Raw genomic sequence first — 23,727 nt, forward strand, 5'->3', positions numbered from 1 at the left:
TCATTCCTTTCATAAAAACATTCAATCACAGAACCACCAATTACATCAAATTCCACTTTGACTTTATTTGTTTCACAAAAAAACAACACACATTTCCACAGAAGAAAACAAAACCAGTCAGATTTTTGTTTCTTTTTCTTTGACACTACTCCTTCAGCCTTCACACATAATTAAACACAATGCAGAATGACCATGATGCAGTAAAACAGTCAACAGGACTAACATGACACATGTGAAACAATCACGCTATTTCTTCTCCTCCTTGTACTTGTAGTGTAGTTCTTTGACATCAGTCTGTGACACCTTGATCCAGCCTGTCTCCCGCATGTGGTACACTGCAAAGGAAACACACACATGTTGAGTGGCCGTATGTGGTACACTGCAAAGGAAACACACACATGTTGAGTGGCCGTATGTGGTACACTGCAAAAGAAACATGCTGAGTGGTGGCCAGTGGTACACTGCAAAGGAAACACACATGTTGAGTGGTGGCCAGTGGTACACTGCAAAGGAAACATGCTGAGTGGTGGCCAGGGGTACACTGCAAAGGAAACACACATGTTGAGTGGTGGGCCAGTGGTACACTGCAAAGGAAACACACATGTTGAGTGGTGGCCCAGTGGTACACTGCAAAGGAAACACACATGTTGAGTGGTGGCCCAGTGGTACACTGCAAAGGAAACACACACATGTTGAGTGGTGGCCAGTGGTACACTGCAAAAGAAACATGCTGAGTGGTGGCCAGTGGTACACTGCAAAGGAAACACACATGTTGAGTGGTGGCCCAGTGGTACACTGCAAAGGAAACACACACATGTTGAGTGGTGGCCCAGTGGTACACTGCAAAAGAAACATGCTGAGTGGTGGCCCAGTGGTACACTGCAAAAGAAACACACATGTGAGTGGTACACTGCAAAAGAAACATGCTGAGTGGTGGCCCAGTGGTACACTGCAAAAGAAACAAACATGTTGAGTGGTGGCCCAGTGGTACACTGCAAAAGAAACATGCTGAGTGGTGGCCCAGTGGTACACTGCGAAAAAAACACATGTTGAGTGGTGGCCCAGTCATATGTCCACCTAGGAAGCAAGACAATCGGAGGATGCATGATCATATTCCACAAAGTCACTCACCAGAATTGTCTCCCCCTCCAGTAGACCTAGAGTGGTGGTCTGGATGCTAGTCATTCGGAAGAGATGAGGCCCTGGGTGCATCATGCCTTTGGCACACATTTAAGAACCCACAGCAACAAAAGGGTTGTCCCTGGCAAAATTCTGAGGGAAAATCCACTCTATATATGTGTGTGCATGCTCATGACTGAAGGCGGACTGAATGACACAGGAAACAAAGGATAAGCGCCCAAAAGCAGCTGTCTGTCAGCCAGGTATGCTGCCTGTTGCACAAATGACACTATGTCTGAATAGCACTCCAAGTTTGGTCTCTGACTGAAGACAGGCACTACATATAGATTTTAAAAATAAAATAATTTAACAAAATTATAGTACACTGATGAGTGAGAACTATGATGCTATGTTGATCAGAAAAGTCAGGATGACAATCAAAATGAAGGTAGAGAGGAAGAAATGTTGACAACATCAGGATGACAATCAAACAGAAGGTAGAGAGAATGAAACCCTGACAACATCACGATGACAATCAAAGAGAAGTAGAGAGAAGGAAACCCTGACAACATCAGGATGACAATCAAAGAGAAGTAGAGAGAAGAAAACCCTGACAACATCAGGATGACAATCAAAGAGAAGTAGAGAGGATGAAACCCTGACAACATCAGGATGACAATCAAAGAAAAGTAGAGAGAATGAAACCCTGACATCATGATGACAATCAAAGAGAAGTAGAATGAAACCCTGACAACATCAGGATGACAATCAAAGAGAAGTAGAATGAAACCCTGACAACATCAGGATGACAATCAAAGAGAAGTAGAGAGAATGAAACCCTGACAACATCACGATGACAATCAAAGAGAAGTAGAATGAAACCCTGACAACATCAGGATGACAATCAAAGAGAAGTAGAATGAAACCCTGACAGCATCAGGATGACAATCAAAGAGAAGTAGAGAGGATAAAACCCTGACAACATCATGATGACAATCACCCTGACAACATCAGGATGACAATCAAAGAGAAGTAGAGAGGATGAAACCCTGACAACATCAGGATGACAATCAAAGAGAAGTAGAGAGAATGAAACCCTGACAACATCACGATGACAATCAAAGAGAAGTAGAATGAAACCCTGACAACATCAGGATGACAATCAAAGAGAAGTAGAATGAAACCCTGACAACATCAGGATGACAATCAAAGAGAAGTAGAGAGAATGAAACCCTGACAACATCACGATGACAATCAAAGAGAAGTAGAATGAAACCCTGACAACATCAGGATGACAATCAAAGAAAAGTAGAGAGAATGAAACCCTGACATCATGATGACAATCAAAGAGAAGTAGAGAGGATGTCATGAAAACCCTGACATCATCACGATGGCAATCAAAGAGAAGTAGAGAGGATGAAACCCTGACAGCATCAGGACAATCAAAGAGAAGTAGAGGGAATGAAACCCTGACAACATCACAGTGACAATCAAACAGAAGTAGAATGAAACCCTGACAACATCAGGACAATCAAAGAGAAGTAGAGGGAATGAAACCCTGACAACATCACAGTGACAATCAAACAGAAGTAGAATGAAACCCTGACAACATCAGGACAATCAAAGAGAAGTAGAGAGGATGAAACCCTGACAACATCAGGATGACAATCAAAGAGAAGTAGAGAGGATGAAACCCTGACAACATCAGGATGACAATCAAAGAAAAGTAGAGAGAATGAAAACCCTGATAACAACCACAACAAGTAGATAATCCCCTTGACTGCTGCGGGCATATGCCCATCAACAAAGGGCTGTCCCAGGACGTCAGTCACCACTCTGTATCACACTTCCTCCTCTGGGGAATGCACTCCTTTTGGTCAGCAAAATCAATGACACCACTTAAAGGAACAAAAAGTAGAAACTGCACTGAAAGTTCATTTTACACTGATCCATGTCACCAAGGTTCAGATGTCAAAGGGGAGTAATTTTCATCTCATGCTTTAAATAAAATAAAATAAAATAAAAATCACAACTCATTCCATTATTTCCCCCCTCTCACCCCACCCACACAACCACCACCCCTCCATATAGAGAAAAAGACAACAACAATAACAAAAAACCCCAACCAAACAATTCCTGAAACAGTCACGTTTAGATCAACAATCCTGTACTCCAGAACAAGAAATTGCATCTGAAATAAGTGAAAAAATTAAAATTGTTTTTGAAAACATGCCCATGCTTTTCAGAAAAAGCCATTGGGCATTCAGTTCTCTTTTCCTTGCCTAAACTGTCCATTTTGTAAATATGAAAACTTTGTGAACACCTTTTCATCACCAGGGGTGCTGGGCCAGACTAAGACCTGTCAACCACTAACTAGACTTGAGAGCTGCATTTTCATGATTTGAGAGTGAACACTTTGTAACGTACCCAATCTGCACTGCAGTTTCTGTGGACCAACCCAGTCAACTGTCAACGCCATACTTCATACCAGAAAAGCAAACAAAAGAAACTGCACTCAGCATCATCAAAAACACCCCATATCCCACAGAAAACTACTGACAAAAAAGCAGACACTAAAGCCAACAAGCTAAAAGTACCGAGTGAGAAAAAAACTGATTGAGAAAGTGAAAGTACTGAAACTAAACATTCCCACTGCTGTGTGGAAATATCCATGCTAGATCCAAGAGAAGCAGCCACTTAATACATCAGTGCTCGTGGTACAAAGTAATAAACGAATTTGACAGTGACTTTTTTCTCCAATAAAGGTGGACCACTCACAGTTGACGACACCCCCGCTGTAGGCGTCGCGATGCGTGGCATGGTAGATGGCCCTCTTCCCCAGGTCGTAGGCATCGTCCACGGACAGGTCCCACTTGTAGCCAGAGTCCAGCACACCGTAGGCATACACCGACCCTGACCCCACAGAGAAGACGCTGCCTGACAGGCGCTCTCCATCACTGTCCACGTAGTACAGACCAGGCCCCTGTGGGGAATGAACATCAACCTGTCGTCAGCAACATGCCACAGACCTGTGCAAACACTTCAGACATTTACGTTTGGTTTCTTTTAATTGTCCATCTTTAGGAAAACATGCAGACAAGTGTTCACTGATTATGTACGCTTGCAATGTCATTGTTTTATGTTGCATTTTTCAATTAAAAAAAAAAAAAACCCGAAAAAGAACAAAAAAAACAACAAACAAACAAAAATGCTAATTCTGCTTCGGTAAGCTCAAACTTATGTAAACTGTAACCCCTTTTTAGAAACTGGTGGTAGCAAGTGTTGTGCACAAATGTATACATGTATGATAGTTGTGTCTGACTGGGATCAAATGTCAATTGTCTACTTAATACCTGTTTTGTTTCAATGATATTTTGAGTGGCAAAGATCTTAAAAGAGAAGTGTTTTCATTGGTGTCATTGTTTATGAAGTGTCACACTTAACACTTAAATACAGCTGAATCCACTGAACTGAAATTAAGATACTTATCTTGGTTACTGACTTTACTGATCAATGATTATATTTTCAAAAATCAAGCATAAAACTGGTGACCACTGAACCTGTTAAAACAAAACAAACAAAAATATTCAACAAATATCACAACATGGCAATGTCAACTTGACATTGAACAATGTCACAGTAAGAAAGTTTCACTGCTTTCATTAGAACAAGTAGGAGATAGCTCAACATAAATGAGCTCACTCTTCCTATCAGACATCCTGAACAAGAGACAATTTCTTAAATGATTTTTTTTACACACACACAAACACACTCCCTACTCACCCGCTTGTCCCAGCCAACAATCATCGTGCCCTGAAAGAACAGCACCACACTGAAGTCAGTATGTTCATCATGTTCAACTACAATATACTATGGTTTGGCTATTCACCCCATCCACTTTTGCTGGCGAAGTTCTCAATGCTGTTGTTCCAGTCAAATTCATTGCATTTTGACTGTGACAGTAAAAAGATACAGAAAAAACCCCTGTGTCAATCAACTAACCATGCATAAAGATCAGAACTTCAAACCAATCCAAGCTGTTCAAAGTCCAGCCAATCACATGACAGTCAGTGTCATAAGCCTGTCATGAAGAACAAAAACCCCAATCAGAAAAAAACAACCCATGAATGAATCTAAAAGACTGCACTGTTCCTTAGTAGTTTGTGAATCTGCCAAAGATAAGCCAGACAAACCACAGGAGAAAGTTGTAAAAAATATATATGGAATATCTTCAAACTGAAGTAGAAATACCTATACATACTTCAAAGTAAGAAGGAAAAGATCATGATCTATTTTATCAACAGATCTGTAATATAATGATCTGAATCATAATTTATTTTGCAGCAACATCAATACATCTTGGGAGTTTTTTTCAGGTGGGGGAGGGGGTAGTGCACAAGATATGGTCAGCAAATATATATTTACCCATAAAAGTTAAGTTTGTGCAACTGCACTCTGCACATGGGATCTCCTCTTGTCTGCATGATGAGCTTCTAGACTGCTCATCAACAGGGGCAGAGACATGAAATAAAAATCCTGGCCCATGGAAGACTGAAAGATGCAAAGACCTTGGACACCTCTTTTGCCAGGCTGGATCTCTGATCAACCTAAACTTCAATGTTTTCTTCCACACCCCATCCCAGTCCAAGGTCACTTTTCTGAAACTGTCACTGTCCTCCTCCTGAATCAGGCATGAGACTGGGAAATTGTGATTGAGTCTGAAAGCTGGGGGCCACAGAAGGCCCTCAGTGGAGGTCCATGGGGCAACGCCCCTGGTGGGGGTCTGGGGGTGAAGGGCCCTAAGCTGAAGGTTTTTCTCAATTTCAAACCATAAAATCTGCACTTGCAAGCCACCAATGCTGCTGAGGTATTCCAACCCACAGAAGACAAAAAATCAGTCCAATTCTTCCTAAACTGAAGTGTTTTTGCTTTCAAACCTGTAAAAGTCAGCTTTGGGGACATTATTTTCAAAATCTTGTCTCATGTGTGTGTGTGTGTGTGTGTGTGTGTGTGTGTGTGTGTGTGTGTGTGTGTGTGTGTGTGTGTGTGTGTTCAATTCAACTCTCTGTGTGTATGTGAGAAAGAGAGACAGATAGACAGAGATTGAGAACGGGGGTCATGCGGGACATGGGAGGAAAGAGTTAGTTCGTGTGTGTGCATGTATGTGCACTGCTTTAAATACAACTCTGTGTGTGTTAAACTCTTTGTGCATGTGAGTGAGTGAGTGTGTGTGAGTGAGTGAGTGTGTATGTGTATGTGTGTGGTTGTGTGTGTGTCTGTGTGAGGCTGGGGAATTGTCCAGCAGAGTTTCCTCTGAAAATTGGCCAGGGTCCAGGGTGGCAATTCCCAGTCCATATACAAGACTCAAATGCTTCCTGTTCAGGTGCATTACCACTAGGCCACTGCTCAACATACTGCAGGTACTGAGCTGCACTGAGTGCAGTCAACCAGCTGTTATAGTTCACAGCCACTCACCATGGACAAGCCCATGCCTTTGTAGTCATACACAATGTTAGCCAGAAGCTTGGAGGCAGCCGCCACTGAGATCCTCGTCTTGTTCCGAAGTTCGTAAACCCTGTCACAGAAAAAACACAATATTGCTGTAATGTTCACTGAGATTAATAACTTTTCCCCTTCTGTATCTGCATGTGTACAAGTGGTCGTTTTTATTTTATCTTTTTATTTCTAATCAATACTAGCCATCCTGACCAATTCCGCTTCTCTAACACACATATTCTGAGAAAAAAAAAAATATTGTTCAACATTTACCAAACACACACTCCTGGACAATTTACCCAAGGTTTGTATATAAACACTCCTTTCTTTGTAAACAGATAAGACTGAAGAACATTATGACAATATTTACAACACAGGCATCAAAATCTGTTTGAAAGCAGTTTATTTCCTGCAGTGTACTAATAGAGAGACGTGACACTTTCTCCACTTGCAATGTGAAATACTTGTCATTTCAGACTGATTCATCATTTCTCTTTCAACATCAACAACAGCAGCAAGAACACCACAAGGGAAAAGGTTGTATCTAATATACAATATTTTATTTCCTTCACAACATAGGTTCTTTAGAATTCTATTTTCATCCTGAGGTAGGCTGTCAAGGTCTGACCAGTGCGTCAGGGTTGACGTGAAGTTCAGGCATATGCTCATTTTCGTTTTTTCAAAGCAAATGTGATTTAGCGAATCATAGTATTAGTCTGCATGCTTCAACACTTTAAACTGAAAACTGTTCATTGTGCACTGAAAAGTGAAGAATTTCATTATCTGTTATAATGTAAAAATTAAAATAAACACTCTCTGACAAACCAAATCAGTCATCCCATGTCATGCAATTACAGTTTTTCTCAACACATGACCCCCTTCCCCTATCACCAATATCCTTCCAATAACTCTTGTTTATTTCACATTCAAATACAGCTCCTGAATAAAGGAAAGGACTGTTGAACATTCAAGTTCAGAGCTATTAAGGATATTTCATGTTTTAGGTTGTTGTTGTTTTTAACCATTTAATGAAAAGAAACATTCTTTCATGAGACAGAATGCTACCTGACACAATCTTTCTCTCCTCATATCCTCCAACACTCATACAGGGTTCATAAAGGTTTTTAATTGAAAAACAAAATTAAAACACCAAAGGCCAACAACTTAAATCATCAGGAAGCCAGATGAAATGCATATATTTGAGTACCAGCATTTCAGTCACAGAATGACAACGATTCTAATGGGATTAAGTTTTCATGAATAATTACTTTATCTTTAAAGTCAAATTCAGGTTGAACATTTTGCAGCAATGCTTTTTTCACTAGCAGAAAAGATGTAGTTCTAAAGATAGTTTTGATTTCAGAAATACAGTGGCCAGTGATTTTTTTTTTTTTTTTTTTTTAAATATATAACAAAAGAGTCATTTTGGTTAAAACCTGCAAGGATTAAAAAAAAAAAAAAGAAAGAAAAAAAAGGCAAGACATTCTTAGAACAAATTTTCGTGCCACCTCTGGCCTTAAAAACAACTTTAACTTTTAAACCGTGTATGAACCCTGTCACACTCATGCCGTACAGTCTCTTCCCAGTTCCTGTGGAGAGAAGCGAACCAGTTACCTGCACTGCTGTGCCAAGACCCTCTCCCAAAAGGAACAGTCGGCGGCCCCTCCAGCCATGGTACCCAGCAGGTAGGGGTTGATCTCTATCACTTTTTTCACAGTCTGAGAGGCTGTAAACATAAACCAGGCACCAATGCATCATTTACGCCAATTCTATGTTGATGAAATATGTTTTTTAATCTTGTCAGCTGTAAAATGGATCTATTTATATCAAATGTTTGGTGTGGATGTGTAAATTTATAAACTATCAACAAATCATGGCTTGGTGTTTACTAACTGTTAGTAATTTATTTGCAATGAAGAGACTATAAATTGTGTATCACACACAGAAAATCTCTTGTGACAAAGAATAATTCTATCAACCTTACATAAAAATATCTACATTATAAACCATTACATTTCTCATGATTACTGTTCCCGTTGAAAAAACAAAAACTGTAGTGTAATGTAAACAGTAATGATTTGCAAAACATTCTAAATACTGTAATAAACCATATGTTGTCACTATCACAGGAGAAAAAAAAAGATTTTTTAAATGCAATTACTGACTTAGCCACTCAGTCTATCAAGGAATCATGTTGCGTGCGGCTGAACAGATCACAAATGCCATCTCTCACATCAGTCAACTCAGGGTCAATGAGAAAAGAAAATTCTAAACAAATGATTAAAAACATCATCAACTGGTAGTTAACAACAGCCTCTTTCTAAAATATTTAATGACTGATTATGCATGCATATTGAGACCAATCACCATGCGGGTATCCAATATCCCTTGTGATCCCAGTATATTTGGTAATAAAGACACATTTTATTTTATCCTACTTCAGTGCAGTACAGCTGTAGGCCCAAACAACTCAAATATTTATCTAATGAACATCCGATCCTGTACTCCTACCCTGTAAAGCAGAACTTTATACTCAATCACTCAATCAATTAAATCAGCCAATGTCATAAAAATACAAAGAAAACTTGCTTGTGGCTGACAAGATAGCATAAAACAGTTTTAAATAAAATTGTATATAAAAAAAAATTAAAAATTAAAGTATAGCACACTCAAATAAATTACAAAATGTCAGAAATAATGTAATACATAAAACACAACTTTGTTCTTTCTCTCTTACAAACTCTCCCATCTTCTCCCCAATCCCCAATTGCCCTATGCCATGCCCCCTCCCCCTCTCTTTTAAGCATCCCATGCATTGGCCCCATTTCTCACCATCTCTCCCATTTGTATTCCTCAAAGCATCTGTAAAGTCTAAATACATCAAATCCAATAATACCATTCCTTAAAAACAATAATCACAAATTTCTCAACACAAAACATTTTTGAGAATTTCATCTTTTCTAAATGAGGGAAATAAATTAAACACAGAGAAATACATCAAGAGATTAACTGTAATTGTAATCCCTGCACGCACAGCCATGCATACACACACAGCCCCACGACACACACAGCCATACACACACACACACACACACTGTGTCAGTGATGAACAGTAACAGACAGCAGCCAGGTGAGTCCAGGGGTGTCAGTGCACACAAACCCCAAGTCCAGCTCACCTATGTAGGGCCCAGCAGTGGCCCTGGAGTCCACAGCCACAATGACGCCCCCTTGGAACTTGAAAGCCAGAGTGGTGGTGCCATGGTCAAAGTGAATCTTCACGTTACTTTTCTCATTGTTGAAATGGGCCAAGTTCTGAGCAAGCTGGAAAAAAGATTATCCAGCACATTTTAAATATACTTTGTCATTTATGACTTGAGTACATAAACCTTGTGTACATTATGGCATCCACTGATATCACAGATTAAAACAAATGACAGGACTGTTTAAAGTGTTTTACAGTTTTAGTATACTATGTGCATGCAATGATGCATACATGTAATATATAAAAACAAAATTTTCATCATTCATGACTCTCAGTGGAGTCACTTTGTGACATAACACTAACAGACTGACATCAATTCACACAGAGAGAGAGAGAGAGAGAGAGAGAGAGAGAGAGAGAGAGAGAGAGAGAGAGAGAGAGAGAGAGAGAGAGAGAGAGAGAGAGAGAGAGAGAAACACAACCAGGTCTCAAAATAACCACCCATCCAATAGTTGAAATTCATTCCATCTTCACATGTCTATCGGCTTAATTTTTTGATGATGGTTGCCTCTTTGTTTTTGTACTGAAATAGATTGTCCGGTTTCATACAGGGCTTATTTGGTGGCTTTTATAAACTGAAAACTTTTGGGAGGTGGTCACTGCCTTAATCAAGTTAATGTGGATGTGTCTCTACACTAATTCCTATTTTAAATTTTGAAAATGCCAGAGCAATGTCACTCACGCTGTCACTGTCTCCTTGCCTTGTAGTGGTGGCTAATGGGTTATGAATAATTTCTCCTATCATTTCTTCAAGGCCAAGTCCTTGTACTGTGTTGTAGTTTGGTGTTCCGCTGGTCTTATAACTTCCATCTTGCATTCAGGTCTCCACTGATAAGAGTCTCCAAATTCATTTTCAATTTCCGCTAAAAAGCCCCAATCAGATTTTGTTGTTCAGTTCCCTGGGTGTACATGAGCACTGATGAGCATGATGCTTTTGTGAATTCTGTCAGGTTTTTCAAGACATACACCAACTAGTTCACATGAGTTGCTGCATCATTTCTCTAGATTTATGCTAGAAACTTTGTTAATCAGAATATTGTCTAGTATGATTGCTAGTCCTCTTCCTTCATGCCTTTGACATACTATGAAATTGTCAAAATTTATTGGTCTAGATCTGAACTAGTCCTGGTCTCTTGGAGATACAATATCAAACCAATGTGCTGATGTCTCAATTGTTGAAATCCTTTCTCACAGAATTCCAAATCTAAAAGAATTTCTATGACAGCCGCTCCGTTTTAATAGGTCTAACACGATTCTAAGTGTATGATTGGCTGGGAGGGGGAAGCTAGGCAGTTCCCTCTCCTAATTAATTGTAATACTATTCGAATGTACTGTAGCAAAAAATAAGATTCCATTCTAATCGTCATAAGTTACTCACTGATTTTGCTGTTGCTGTATTTTTGCTACTCTTATTCCCACTGAGTTTAACACTAACAGAAACACATACAAAATTATAAATCTAAAAATAATATAAAATACATGGAATTGAAACGGCATCGGGCAGGGAGACAGGATATTTGTTGTGATAAAGTGCGGTGATATCAAGGAGAAAAGAGACTTTTTCTCTGTTAGACTTGTCCACGTTCCATGTTGAAAGTGAACACTGGCTGCTCTGGCAGTTCTTGTTCTGAATCACTCTCTAAATGTGCGGCCGTGTGGGTGACAGAGCACATTTTGTAAAGTGCAAATCGTTTACACAGAAAATTTAACTTGAATACTCACATCGATACCCTGTGGCACAACAAAACTCTGCGAAGCTGCAAGTGCATCAAATGCAGATGGATCACTGAATCCATCACCAAATCCAAGGCTCAGCTTGGACTTTCCGTCCTGGAGCTTGAAACCGCATACATCGGCGAGCGCCATGATTACAATATCAATGCAGCAGCAAATGCACAAACATGCAATTCATGTAAAAAACAACTCAAATTCCATGAATTTATAACCTTAGAATAGGAAAGTACCGGGTATTACAACTTATTCAAGAAAAAAAATAGCAACAGCAAAATGCTGTTGACTTAGTGGGTGAATATGATTTTTTTTTTTAAATGTAAGCAGAAGAAATTTTTACATGCGAGTTTTTTCACCTTCAAGGGAGATTACCCTTACTGTTTCACTCGTCATGGGAATTTGAGGTTTTGCAAAGCAGCGAAAGGAGACCACAAAAATGGCTGTTTTTATGCATAGGATGATTTCAAACCTACCCAGAATATTTGTGTGCATGGACAGATCTTGTTTTAGAACCGCTTTTCAGCTGCCGCGTTCTCAAGGCATCAGTCGTGCATATGCTCTTCTGGCTCCTGCTCGTTCCAAGGACTTTCGTTTTCCTGATGCTGCATGTGTGAACTCAAGTCCTGCAGGCTGTTCCCTTGTTACTGAAGACCCGCGTTTGAAGAACAGTTATGGACTGGTAGTGTGTCAAAGAAACGCCAGCACAGATAAACAGTCGAAACAGTCACAAAGTGACAAGAAAAGTCTTGTTGAAGCCAGAGAAAGTCCGTATGCTCATCTCACAGTCGGACAAAAAGGCAAGTCCAACTAGAACATAAATTTGGCTTCTTCATCAGGATCAGGATCAGTACTTTGCAGAGTCTAGTGTCATACGTAGATATATTAAGAGATAAATGTGTGTGTGTGTGTATATATATATATATATATATATATATATATATATATAAGACCTTGATAGCCAGCTTCAAATGTTGGAGGATCTGCAAGGTGTAATGATGAAAGGCCTGTGGCTATTAAAAATGACAATAGATAAAATAATATGGGGCAGTGGAAGGTGTCGGGGTCATTACTAGGCACAGTGATTGCTCTTCCCTCACCACTTTCCGCTCCCAATTTCTCCCTTTGCCCTCTTTAAGGGGTCCAAGCAACACTCAATCCTGCTGATACATAGTTTCAGTTTCAGTAGCTCAAGGAGGCATCACTGCGTTCGGACAAATCCATATACACTACACCACATCTGCCAAGCAGATGCCTAACCCAATGCGCTTTGTGAGGCCTTGAGATTTTTTTTTTTTAATGAAATATAATAAATAAATAATAATAATATAATTGAAAAATAAATAAATAAATAAATAAATAATAATAATGAAAATAAAATAAATAAATAGATAAATAAATAAAATAAAATAAATAAAAAAGACAACAAATGACAATGATGATAAATAAGCAAATAAATGTAAAAAAAAAAAAAAAAAAAAAGGAGACACACATTCACACACACACACATATGCATAACAAATATGCACCAGACATGCATATATAGATACATAGGCTTACCACAAAAGAGAAAGGTGGCTACACCTAACCCCTGGGACAGTTGGTGACTGAGTAATGGAGGCATAGGGAAGACTGACAGTTTCAAAGAGTGTCCCATATGTACACAGTGGCTATTGCGCCGACTGTCAGATCAACCTCTTATCGGAAAATACTATTCCCCCAACTGCTCTGTAAGCCAGGAACAGAGCATGTTTCTCTTCAGCCAATCACAGAGCAGGTTACTGCATTAAAAGCACAAGTATTCTCAAAACAGAGCTTGTAAAAAGAGCCAGTTTTATGCAGTTTGGCGTCAGTCATGGATCATCATGGAAACTTAATCCTGACCTCCAGGAACAGCTGTCAAAGGGGCGAGTGGAGATTAAATGACCATCCTTCACTTTAACAGATGCCATCTTACCTAATCATATGTCATGGAGTGGAGTAATTGACCACTGATCCAAACTACCTACTGGAAAATGACCAAATCAGACATATGTTGTGGCATTTACAGTATATTGACCTATGAATAATTATCAATTGATGACTGCAGATTGTTTGAGAAATGTCTAGATAGGCAGAAAAGGCAATCATAACACACTTCTCCTGACAATCAGTGGAATAGGCATTCATCTAAAGGTTCAGCCAACTGTCTGAAAAAAACAACAACGTATACCGGTATGTAGATGTGTGTGTGTGTGTGTGTGTGAAACTGAATAGTTATTTTAAGGCTATATTGTGTCACTAAATTCAGGGCATTCAAATGATTCTCATTTTTGACTCACTTGTGTAAACAAAGTGAGTCTATGTTTTAACCCAGTGTTCGGTTGTCTGTGTGTGTGTGTGTGTGTGTCCATGGTAAACTTTAACATCGACATTTTATCTGCAAATACTTGGTCAGTTGACACCAAATTTGTCATAAAAATAGGAAAAATTCAGTTCTTTCCAGTCATCTTGTTTAAAACAATATTGCACCTCTGGGATGGGCACAAAAAAATAAACAAGAGAGGCAAGGCCTTCAAGACTCACTTGTGATACACTTTAAAAAAAAAAAAAAATCCAAGCTTTTTATGTATTGAGTATAATTTCAAAATTTTTAAATTTTTTTGTGCCCATCCCAGAGGTGCAATATTGTTTTAAACAAGATGACTGGAAAGAACTGAATTTTCCCTATGTTTATGCCAAATTTGGTGTCAACTGACAAAGTATTTGCAGAGTAAATGTCAATGTTAAAGTTTACCACGGACACACAGACACACACACACACACACAGAGACAACCGAACACTGGGTTAAAGCAAAAATGAAGCCTAATTATATGCAAACTGCATTTACTGTTATATTTATATTTTTTGTATTCTCTAAACTTGGCACTTTGATCTGATATTCTGATCCAACAACAAGAGCAGTCATTATTATCATTTTCTGTTCAAACAGGAACTTACTTTGCTAAGCATGGAAGTTGTATTTATTTTGCAAACGTTGTGGTGAGATAGTAAAAAAGGGAAATTACTCTGAATTAATGCTAGGGGAGTTAATTTGCTTTAAACTGATCTTTCTTATCCTAAACATTACATTTTGAAATTATACTCAATACATAAAAAGCTTGGATTTTTTTTTTAAGTGTATCACAAGTGAGTCTTGAAGGCCTTGCCTCTCTTGTTTCTTTTTTTCATCATATGAAAAAAGTCTAACAATTAGATGCCAATAATGATTTCATTGTGTATTACTGTTGACAGTTAAGGAGGTGGGGAAGGATGCATCCTACACAGTGGTCATCATCATTGGAATAGCTGTGACTGGTAAGAAAATTTGTCTTCTGTCTTTTTCTTTTTGTTCTGCTATGACAGACAGATAAAAGGACTATAGTCATATACTGACCTAGTGTGATGTATACACAAAATAAATCATTGAGTGAATAAATTGAATTTCTGATTGATTTACAGTTTTGACTGAGTGGTGTATGTGTGTGTGTGTGGATGCATGTGTGCGGTGTGTGTGTGAGTGTGTGTTCATTTTGAGGTCCTGTTATGGAATGATATTGTCAGATGATATGCAATATAGCAATGCAAGCTGCTGTTTCTGTTACAGGCTTGATGTTCTACATGATTGGAAGAGAGCTGCTCTCATCCCAGAGTCCCAGTGGAGTGTACGGCGACGCCCTCAAAAAGTGTCAGAACAGTCTGGAGGTGAGACATAGTCTGTAAATATTTATTTGTTAAGCTGTCAGTAAAATTTGTTTATTTGTTAAGCTCTCAGTATTTTACATGTATTCAGGTCGTCTGGGTTTAAGCATGTGTGCTTGCACTGTATCATGTGCACATGGAACATATGTGCACACGTACACACACACACACACACACAAGCATACATGGGCGCTTATACATGCAGCGCACTCATACTTTCAAGTAAGGGTGAAGGAAAAATCTACAACCTCATGCATGATTGAAACCCAAGACACGAGATCTCACATTCTCATTGAGCTGTTATCCACTACGTTACCTCCCTGCTTAGCTATCTATCTCACCACCCAACTGGGCTGATGATATTTGGGAGTTCATTGATGAATATGACTGCTAAGTAACAGTGTTCAGGAGTGGATGTCTCATCGTCACACGGGATCAGTTCATGTCTGGGGCTGGAGTCTCCACTCTCTTCTCCAATGATCCATTGTCCGCGTTATTCTGTGCTGCTGTTTTTTAGGTGACTGCCGCTCTGGGAGAACCAATCAAAGGTTATGGAGAGACAACTCGAAGGGGGCGCCGTCGACATGTCAGGTACATTCTTACACACTGTATTTTCACACGTGCAGGCACGCACATACACACACACGTACACACGCACACTCACACACACACATATATACACAAATACATGAGCATGCATGTATGGTGTCATCTCAGAAAAGTATTGTAAAATTAATTGTATTTTCATGAAATGGTATTTATTCTACCTTTTCTTTGTGGAGTTGTTGTATAACTGCCAACTTTCCTGATTATTCTGAAAATGTTTAGATTTTTATGTACGAAATGTGTTGATGGTGGTTTTTTAATCTAAAGAACACAATTGAAGTGTATGTCAATTTTTTATATAAGTTTTATACATGAATATGTATATAAAAAAAAAACAAGATGGATGTTGTCATTCTTTATTAGAAGAGTACATTCCAGCATAAATTAGTAGGAGAATGTAAGGTGCACTTGTGGTCACAAGTCTACATCTAGCAGAAATTAGGAGAATGTGTGCAAAAGAAATAAGGATGAAAGTGTGTATTTTTGGTCAGAAGTGTACATACCAACAGAAAATGTGGTATGTCTTGAGATGTTGCTTGAAAGAAAATTTGATGAAAGAAAGTTGCTTGAACTAAATGATAGTTGTGAATGTCTTCTTACAGCCATACAGAGTTTGAAGTGAGAGGTGTCCCTCACATGCGGATGAGGTTCTACATTGAAGGGCCATACAAAAAAGCCACAGTGCATGTGGAAGTACAGAAGGTTAGCACATCCACTATCAGTAGTCATTTTCATGTGCATCAAATCCTTTCTTTTCTTTTAAAAATATTTTTTTTATAGTTTTTCTGTTTTGCTTCAAAATATCTGATGCACTGAAATAATAACATGCACCATGATATTCATGGATTGGCACACACATATGTGCACACATGCACACACAGACACACACATAAATGCTTGTGCCCGCGCCACACACACACACACACACTCATGCACGCATGATTTTAGTATGGATTGTTTGCATTTATTTATCTGGGTTTTTTAATTGCTCTTGTATCATTTCTGTCTGTATGCATGTCTGTCTCACAAAACCTTACATGTAGTGCTGTCTCCTTTGTTCCAGGATGACTCCGGGAAGTTTGAATATCGCTACCTGGTGGTGGAAACACAGGGCTACCCACACCAAACCTTTGTTCTGGAAGATGCAAGATAGTGAGAAAGTTACTGCTTGATGTGATTATTATATCCTGCAAATTCTATAAATCTATGCATGTATTATCTGGATGTGACTTGATCTTTCCTGGAGGGCAGGAAAAAATGCATTGATGATGTGTTTATGGCTTTGTTATTATAGAAGTGTACATGCTTTCGCCTATAGGAGTTGAATGAACTTTTTCATTTTTTTTTTATTAATCAACTTTATAAGTAGAACTGTGTCTGAAACAAGTGTGACTTAGAAGTATTATGCAGACCGAATTGAATATAATAAAAACCATATTTAATTGTCCTGAGGTTAAATAACAAGTGTGAGAACAGGTATGAGTTGTATCATGCAGAGAGAGAACTAAGTAAAGTACCGTAAAATTTGGACTATTACCTCAACTTTCCCCCTCAACTATGACCTTTGCAACTAAAATAATGAGGCAGCTTGTTTGTGGATTTTTCTGATGTTGCATGTTTTCTCAGTGACACATTCAGGTCTAATCAAGTGTTGCCGTCAGTCTCCAGTCTATTTTTAAATTCACATAAGGTTTCAGAACTGGTTTTGACCCTTCCTGAATTAAAAACTCACTGTATAGATTTCAAACTGAAGGCGATCAAGTTTCTCACTTTAATAATAATAATGATAATATGCAGGCTTATATAGCGCAGTACCCCCATCTCAAATGGGGCTCATAGCGCTTTACAATAAGTTGTACAAATTTAAGGCCAAGTGACATAAAAATATGTATTAAAAAAGTCAGGGATACACAGAGGAGGTAACCTACTTAGGGAGGTTATCGGCAGTAGTTTGCACAGGACAGGAATGTCAGACCCCTGCCGGAGTCTGCACTAGTGGGTCATGGTAAGTATGTTAGTTAAACATGATTTTAGGAAGAAAATTTCCTATAAAAAATAGAATAAAAAGGAAATAAAATAGAATAGAATAAAATATTTCTGTGGCTAATTTAAAGACTTTTTGCTCTCTTTTTTTCTTCTTTTTTATTTTCTTTTTGTCTAACATTTGCAACTTATAATTGATATAAACCACAGTGGCTCATGTGTGAATAAATTCCCTTTTTATTTAGTTATTTTTTATTTGGGGGATGCAGCTTATATAACAATGTGCTCAATAGCCCAATTTTTACAGTATAAAATAATGATCCCTGCACATTGATTTGGAGTGATGGTGATTTCTATGAGTTTGTTCCATGACTTTACCCATCAAGTCATCACTCTGATGAGTATTTGCACTTTAACCTGGTGGGTTTGTTTTCACTTCAAGGGCACACAGCCACAATCCAGTACTTCATTGATACTGTGGGACCTTTCTAGAGCTCAGTTTCACTTTCAACGAGTGTTGTCCTCTGGCAAAATTATGTAAAAAGAAATCCACAGATATATACAGATATATAAGCAAGTACTCAAGGCCTGACAAGTGCGTTGGGTTATGCTGCTCTCAGGCATCTGCCCAGCAGATGTGGTGTAGCATATATGGATTTGTCTGAATGCTGTGACACCTCCTTGAGAAACTGAAACTGAAACTAGAGCTCAGCTTTCTTGCTTGTTCATTTCAAGAGTCTATCAGTTTTCTTTTTCTTTCTATATTCTTGCTGGAGACAATGCTGATTGACTAGTCTGAGCAGAAATTGAAAAGGTGAAATGAACAGCCTGAAGTTTATTGGGCCACATAAGTAGAATATTAGCATGTATAAATTATTTGGTGTAAATGTCTCTGAACTGTAATAAAATGGATTTATGGATTTGATCCCTTTTCCAAGTCACAGTTACTGATTGCAGTTTACATGTTCACATGGAGTGAAGACTGTTTGCAAGTTGACATGGTGTGAGAATTTAACACTGGGCTCATTGGTACAGGTTCCTTTCACCTATTCCCATGTCACCTACTCTTCGAAAGTGCCCTCGATTCTTTGTCCCATTTTGCATACCCAACATTCCCATTTCATCTATTCAGTTTCTCTCTCTCTCTTTCTCTCACTCACACAAACAGACAAGCCCCCACACACAAACACACGCACACACTCACAAGCTCACACACACACACAAACTTAGTACACAGGGAAATAGGCGATCACCAATTCAGTGAGAGGCAAAGAAGAAATAGGCAAATTGGGATGACACTTTGACAAAGTATACCAACCACATAATCACAATGCATCAAGAAAGACTTATTCCATGTCTCACGGTAGACTTGAGAAAACCAGTTCAATGACCGGTTAGCTTGCAGTCAGTTCAGTTTCTCAAGGAGGTGTCACTGGGTTTGGATAAATCCACACACACTACACTACATCTGCTAAGCAGATGCCTGACCAAAAACGTAACCAAATGGACTTAATCAGGCCTTGAGGGAAAACCAGAAGAAAAAACACACAACTTGCAATGATTGGGTCAAGGAATTGAGTGCTGGGGTCCTAAGTGTTCTTTCCCAGCCATAAGTTTTTTCAGGGGACAGTAACAAGGGTGGTGGTTTTTTTATTTATGCCTGGAGACAATTAGCTGCTGGAAATCATTGCTAAGGGTTGTTTTTCCATGTGACTTATAACTTGTGAGAAATTATAGTCTGAAGGCTGGTTTTGTTTCGTTTTTGGTTTTGTTATTTCTAGATGAGTGATTGTCCTTTGGGTGTGTTTTTTTAAGTGGGTGAATGAAAAATAACTTTTTGAATCTGTTTATGATATACAGTGTGATTATGAAAAAAATTCATGTTTTGCATTAAACAATAAGTGGAATATTTATGTTGGTTGGTTTGTTCCTTTAGATAGCTGTATTATATCTGATTGCATGTATGATTCTACATTTTTGCCAGGAATCTGTTTTTGAAGACCAGTACTGAATCATACATGTACATTTGAAAGAGAGTGTGCTTGTTGTGAGATTGCTTGTACATTGAGGGGATGCAGCTGGAATCTTTGTCACAGGGTTGTGTGGGCACTGTGTCAGAATCCGTAAGAAGTAAGAGTTCTGATCCAATGTTTACCAGTGATCAGAGTTCAAGGCCGGATTTTAGCATGGTGTTGTGTGTGGAGAAAGGCTTTTTTACTTCAATTTTCCTCATTACAGGCATGAATGGGAAGCGGACTTCAATCAGGGAAGGTTAAAAGCAGTGGAAGGAAATGACTGGTCCCTGCCTTCCTGTGCCGAGCCCTGGACACAGTGGAGATGAACTGAACTGCCCTGATGGGCCTTTTTAAGCCTTCCATTAAGCCACTTCCATGACAAGGCTTGATCACAACAGCAGAAAACTTGTCGCCTTCACTCCAAGAGTTTAAATGAAAATCCATACTGCAAATTGAGGTGAAGGCGAATGCATACAAGGGAGACAGACTCGCCTTTAGATGAATCATGTACACATCATGTCAGGACAAAATCACATAACCCACAAATTGAGCACATCATCAGCCACAGAGGCAATCCATGCCACTTCATCACATTTCTTATTGCTCTAGTTTCAGTTTCACTTTCTGAAGGAGGTGTCACTGCATTCAGAAAAATACATATATGCTACATCATATCTGCTTGGCAGATCCCTGACGAGCAGCATAACCCAACACGTTTAGTGCATGCGGGATCTCGGTTTATTGTTTCATCCAAACCATTCCACCAACTATTGCTCTTGTGAAACTTTACACTATAGATGTCGCAGGCAAACTGACCACGGCCATGTCACCAGCCTCGGTCATAATCCCCGGGAGCAAAACTGATTGTTAGCTACAGCCCCAATCATTCATGGTGAACTATATGTATCTCTTATTACAAGCCTCTCTCACCCCCACCCCACTCTCTCTCTCTCTCGTTTATCACAACCAGACAAAAGAGACAAAACACTTCGATAAACTTCTACCCATCCAACTGAAAAGTGAACCTATTGAACAGGTGAGTGATTATGTTCTCTCTTGGATTCATCACATAAATTCCCTTTCAAAAAGACAGCCCAGAAAACCTATCAGCTGTCCAAAACCAAAAATTTCCTGGACACCATCCACAGAATTTTTTTTTTTTTTTTTAAAAGACTTCCCTTCTGGACTGGACTATAAACAAGCAAATATTCTCTCACTGGTCTGTAGGTTATATTATAACAAAGGAATCAAGATGCATGTGACAGTGACTGGGAATGCACCACCAACATCCCAAAAAGAAAATAAATTCCTACCAATCCACCATGGAAAACCCCAAAAGTCCATATTCCAATCCCAAAGACCGATATGTTTAAATCTAAGAGTTTGGTTTATTCAGGCACCTCCCTGTGAAACTCACTCCCTGGGATGAATAAACAACAATATTGCCCTTCAGCTTTAAAAAAAAAAAAAAAAAAAAATTAAATCCCACCCTAATGCCATAATGTTTGATATCTTAGTCATCTTCTTGATGCTGTTATTGTTTGTATTCTATGGTTCATTGGTTGTCTATGAAATTCTCACTCATTTGTGCATTACCTTTATTTGCTTTCTTGTATCTGCTGTCCTTTTTCCTTTTCTTTTTTTAATTTTTTTGGAGAGAGGGGCGGGGGAGATGGGTAAAGTATATACGAGTTTGGATATGTACATTGACACATATGTTCATTGTCTCGCCCACAAAAAAAAACAAACTTATATTCATTAATTTCTCTCTCTCTCTCTCTCTCTCTCTCTCTCTCTCATTACAAAGACTTAGGTATTCTGCCACTGAAATGGAAACTCATTCATAATAAGATGCTTTTATGTTCAAGATAATGTCTGGTTTTGCTCTTCATCTCGAAAACAGCAATTCGTTACAAGTACAATGCGTAACATCAAGATCATGGTACCACTGTCTATATCTGATTTATTCAAATCAAGCCTCACTTACTCCGGCAGTTGCCTCTGGAACAACATCTTAACTAGTTCCAATGTCCATACAAGTCTTACTTAGTTAATTTATGGTATAAAAAAAGAAAAGAAAAGAAAAATGTATCCTGAATATCTGGTGGAAAATTTAGCAAATTCTGCTTTGTAGATTATATTTGTTATGTCATATGATATTATATACTATATTTCACTACATCTCTCTCTCTCCCTCTCTAGTGCACTCTTTCTCTCATCCTTTCTATATTGTACCCTCTATTTTCTCTCCACATGTATGCACTATTTTTTTAAATAAAAAGAATAATGTGTATGTTTGTTATGAATATGATGCTTGCTATAATATTGTTTCCTTGTCTTTTTATTGTATTGTATTGCTAATTTTTGTCACAACAGATTTTGGGATTTTGTGTGTTAACATTTACTCATTTGTGGTCTTTCTTCATACCTTTTCTGTTAACATTGTTCCGCTTTCGAGGACTGGATGATGAAAAAAAAAAAATGTTTGCTTTGTCTGTTACCCAACTTTTACTGCTTCGTATATGAAAGAGATCATTTGTTATAATCATAGAAAGAAAATAAAAAGGAGTTCAGAGTTGGGGAATTTCTTTTATCATCGTGACACTGTTCCATTTAATTCCTTGGACTTCAAACCAAGCAAAGAAATTGTAGACAAACATTTCTTTTGTCATCGTGAACCTGTCCCATTTCATTCCTTGGACTTCAAACCAAGCAAAGAAATTGTAGACAAACATTTCTTTTGTCATCGTGAACCTGTCCCATTTCATTCCTTGGACTTCAAACCAAGCAAAGAAATTGTAGACAAACATTTCTTTTGTCATCGTGAACCTGTCCCATTTCATTCCTTGGACTTCAAACCAAGCAAAGCAAAGAAATTGTAGACAAACATTTCTTTTGTCATCGTGAACCTGTCCCATTTCATTCCTTGGACTTCAAACCAAGCAAAGAAATTGTAGACAAACATTTCTTTTGTCATCGTGAACCTGTCCCATTTCATTCCTTGGACTTCAAACCAAGCAAAGAAATTGTAGACAAACATTTCTCCGGATCAGAGGAAAGAGGGGCACAAAATGAACTATCCCAAACCAATGGTCTGACAAGTATAATAAGCCGTTCACTCAACAACAAAAAGATTATAACTATTATTATTCCAAGATGATGAAAATAATATTTAATGACTCCTGTAGAGTACTCTCTCTCTCTCTCTCTCTCTCTCTCTCTCTCTGCATGCTTACTGTTATGAGCAAAAATCTAAAATGATAGAGCTGTAAAAAAAAAAAAAAAAAAAAGAAAGAAAGAAAACACATGCACACATATGTTCTGTCTTTGCTTCTGAACATAATCGAATTCATGATTTATCCTGAAACTGCGAGTAATGTCCTCCGTCTTCCTGATAATGTACTTTACCGTTTGATTTTTAACAAGTACATGTAGTTTACACAAAGCCATGGTCCTGTAATGTGCAGCCATCCTCTCGTTAACTTCTAATATAAAAAGACCAAGTTCGTCTTCCACATTTCAGGTAGAAAGTCCCATGAACAGGGTTTCACAGAATTCTGTCGGCATTTTCTTCTCTGAGCTGACATTGGCATGCTCTCAATGTGAACTGACATCAACAGCATCCGTCCCTAGGTCATCTTCTTCAACCCTTTCTGGTTGGTGTCCGCAGTAAAACACAAGCCAGATAAAGTATGTCAGAGATGTGATGCTACTCTAGTCTTTTGGTTTCCTGTACAGTATTCTGGTCGCTGTCAGAATATCAGTATAAGACGAGCTGGGTGAAAGGCCTGTCAGAG

General features: G+C 38.5%; 2 protein-coding genes across 2 annotated transcripts; one reads left to right on the forward strand and one right to left on the reverse strand.

Moving 5' to 3' along the window:
- Window positions 1–45: 45 nt before the first annotated feature.
- LOC143285538 (proteasome subunit beta type-5-like) lies at window positions 46–11,769 on the reverse strand. The gene is made up of 7 exons (XM_076592898.1): window positions 11,600–11,769; window positions 9,792–9,936; window positions 8,230–8,341; window positions 6,595–6,694; window positions 4,903–4,932; window positions 3,898–4,102; window positions 46–335 (listed from the first exon to the last, which is right to left on the reverse strand). The coding sequence occupies exons 1-7, from the start codon at window positions 11,741–11,743 to the stop codon at window positions 247–249; spliced, it is 825 nt and encodes a 274-aa protein (XP_076449013.1). The 5' UTR covers window positions 11,744–11,769; the 3' UTR covers window positions 46–246.
- A 205-nt stretch (window positions 11,770–11,974) lies between these two features.
- Window positions 11,975–22,017, forward strand: LOC143285539 (mitochondrial import inner membrane translocase subunit Tim21-like). The gene is made up of 7 exons (XM_076592899.1): window positions 11,975–12,405; window positions 14,880–14,942; window positions 15,232–15,329; window positions 15,844–15,917; window positions 16,535–16,634; window positions 16,996–17,084; window positions 20,154–22,017. Coding segments are annotated over exons 1-7 (786 nt in total). The 5' UTR covers window positions 11,975–12,044; the 3' UTR covers window positions 20,155–22,017.
- The last annotated feature ends 1,710 nt before the right edge of the window (window positions 22,018–23,727 follow it).

Source organism: Babylonia areolata, chromosome 9, assembly GCF_041734735.1.
Source record: "Babylonia areolata isolate BAREFJ2019XMU chromosome 9, ASM4173473v1, whole genome shotgun sequence".
Taxonomy (NCBI): domain Eukaryota; kingdom Metazoa; phylum Mollusca; class Gastropoda; order Neogastropoda; family Buccinidae; genus Babylonia; species Babylonia areolata.

Bases quoted from the DNA above. Each gene is read 5' to 3' on its own strand.
- LOC143285538 (XM_076592898.1), bottom strand. From the start codon at position 11,743: ATGGCGCTCGCCGATGTATGCGGTTTCAAGCTCCAGGACGGAAAGTCC. The intron at 8,342-9,791 runs GTGAGCTGGACT...TTATGTTTACAG, and splicing joins CACTGCTGGGCCCTACATAG to CCTCTCAGACTGTGAAAAAA. The intron at 4,103-4,902 runs GTGAGTAGGGAG...CATTCCCCACAG, and splicing joins TTGTTGGCTGGGACAAGCGG to GGGCCTGGTCTGTACTACGT.
- LOC143285539 (XM_076592899.1), top strand. From the start codon at position 12,045: ATGGCTGTTTTTATGCATAGGATGATTTCAAACCTACCCAGAATATTT. The intron at 12,406-14,879 runs GCAAGTCCAACT...TACTGTTGACAG, and splicing joins TCTCACAGTCGGACAAAAAG to TTAAGGAGGTGGGGAAGGAT. The intron at 15,918-16,534 runs GTACATTCTTAC...GTCTTCTTACAG, and splicing joins GGGCGCCGTCGACATGTCAG to CCATACAGAGTTTGAAGTGA.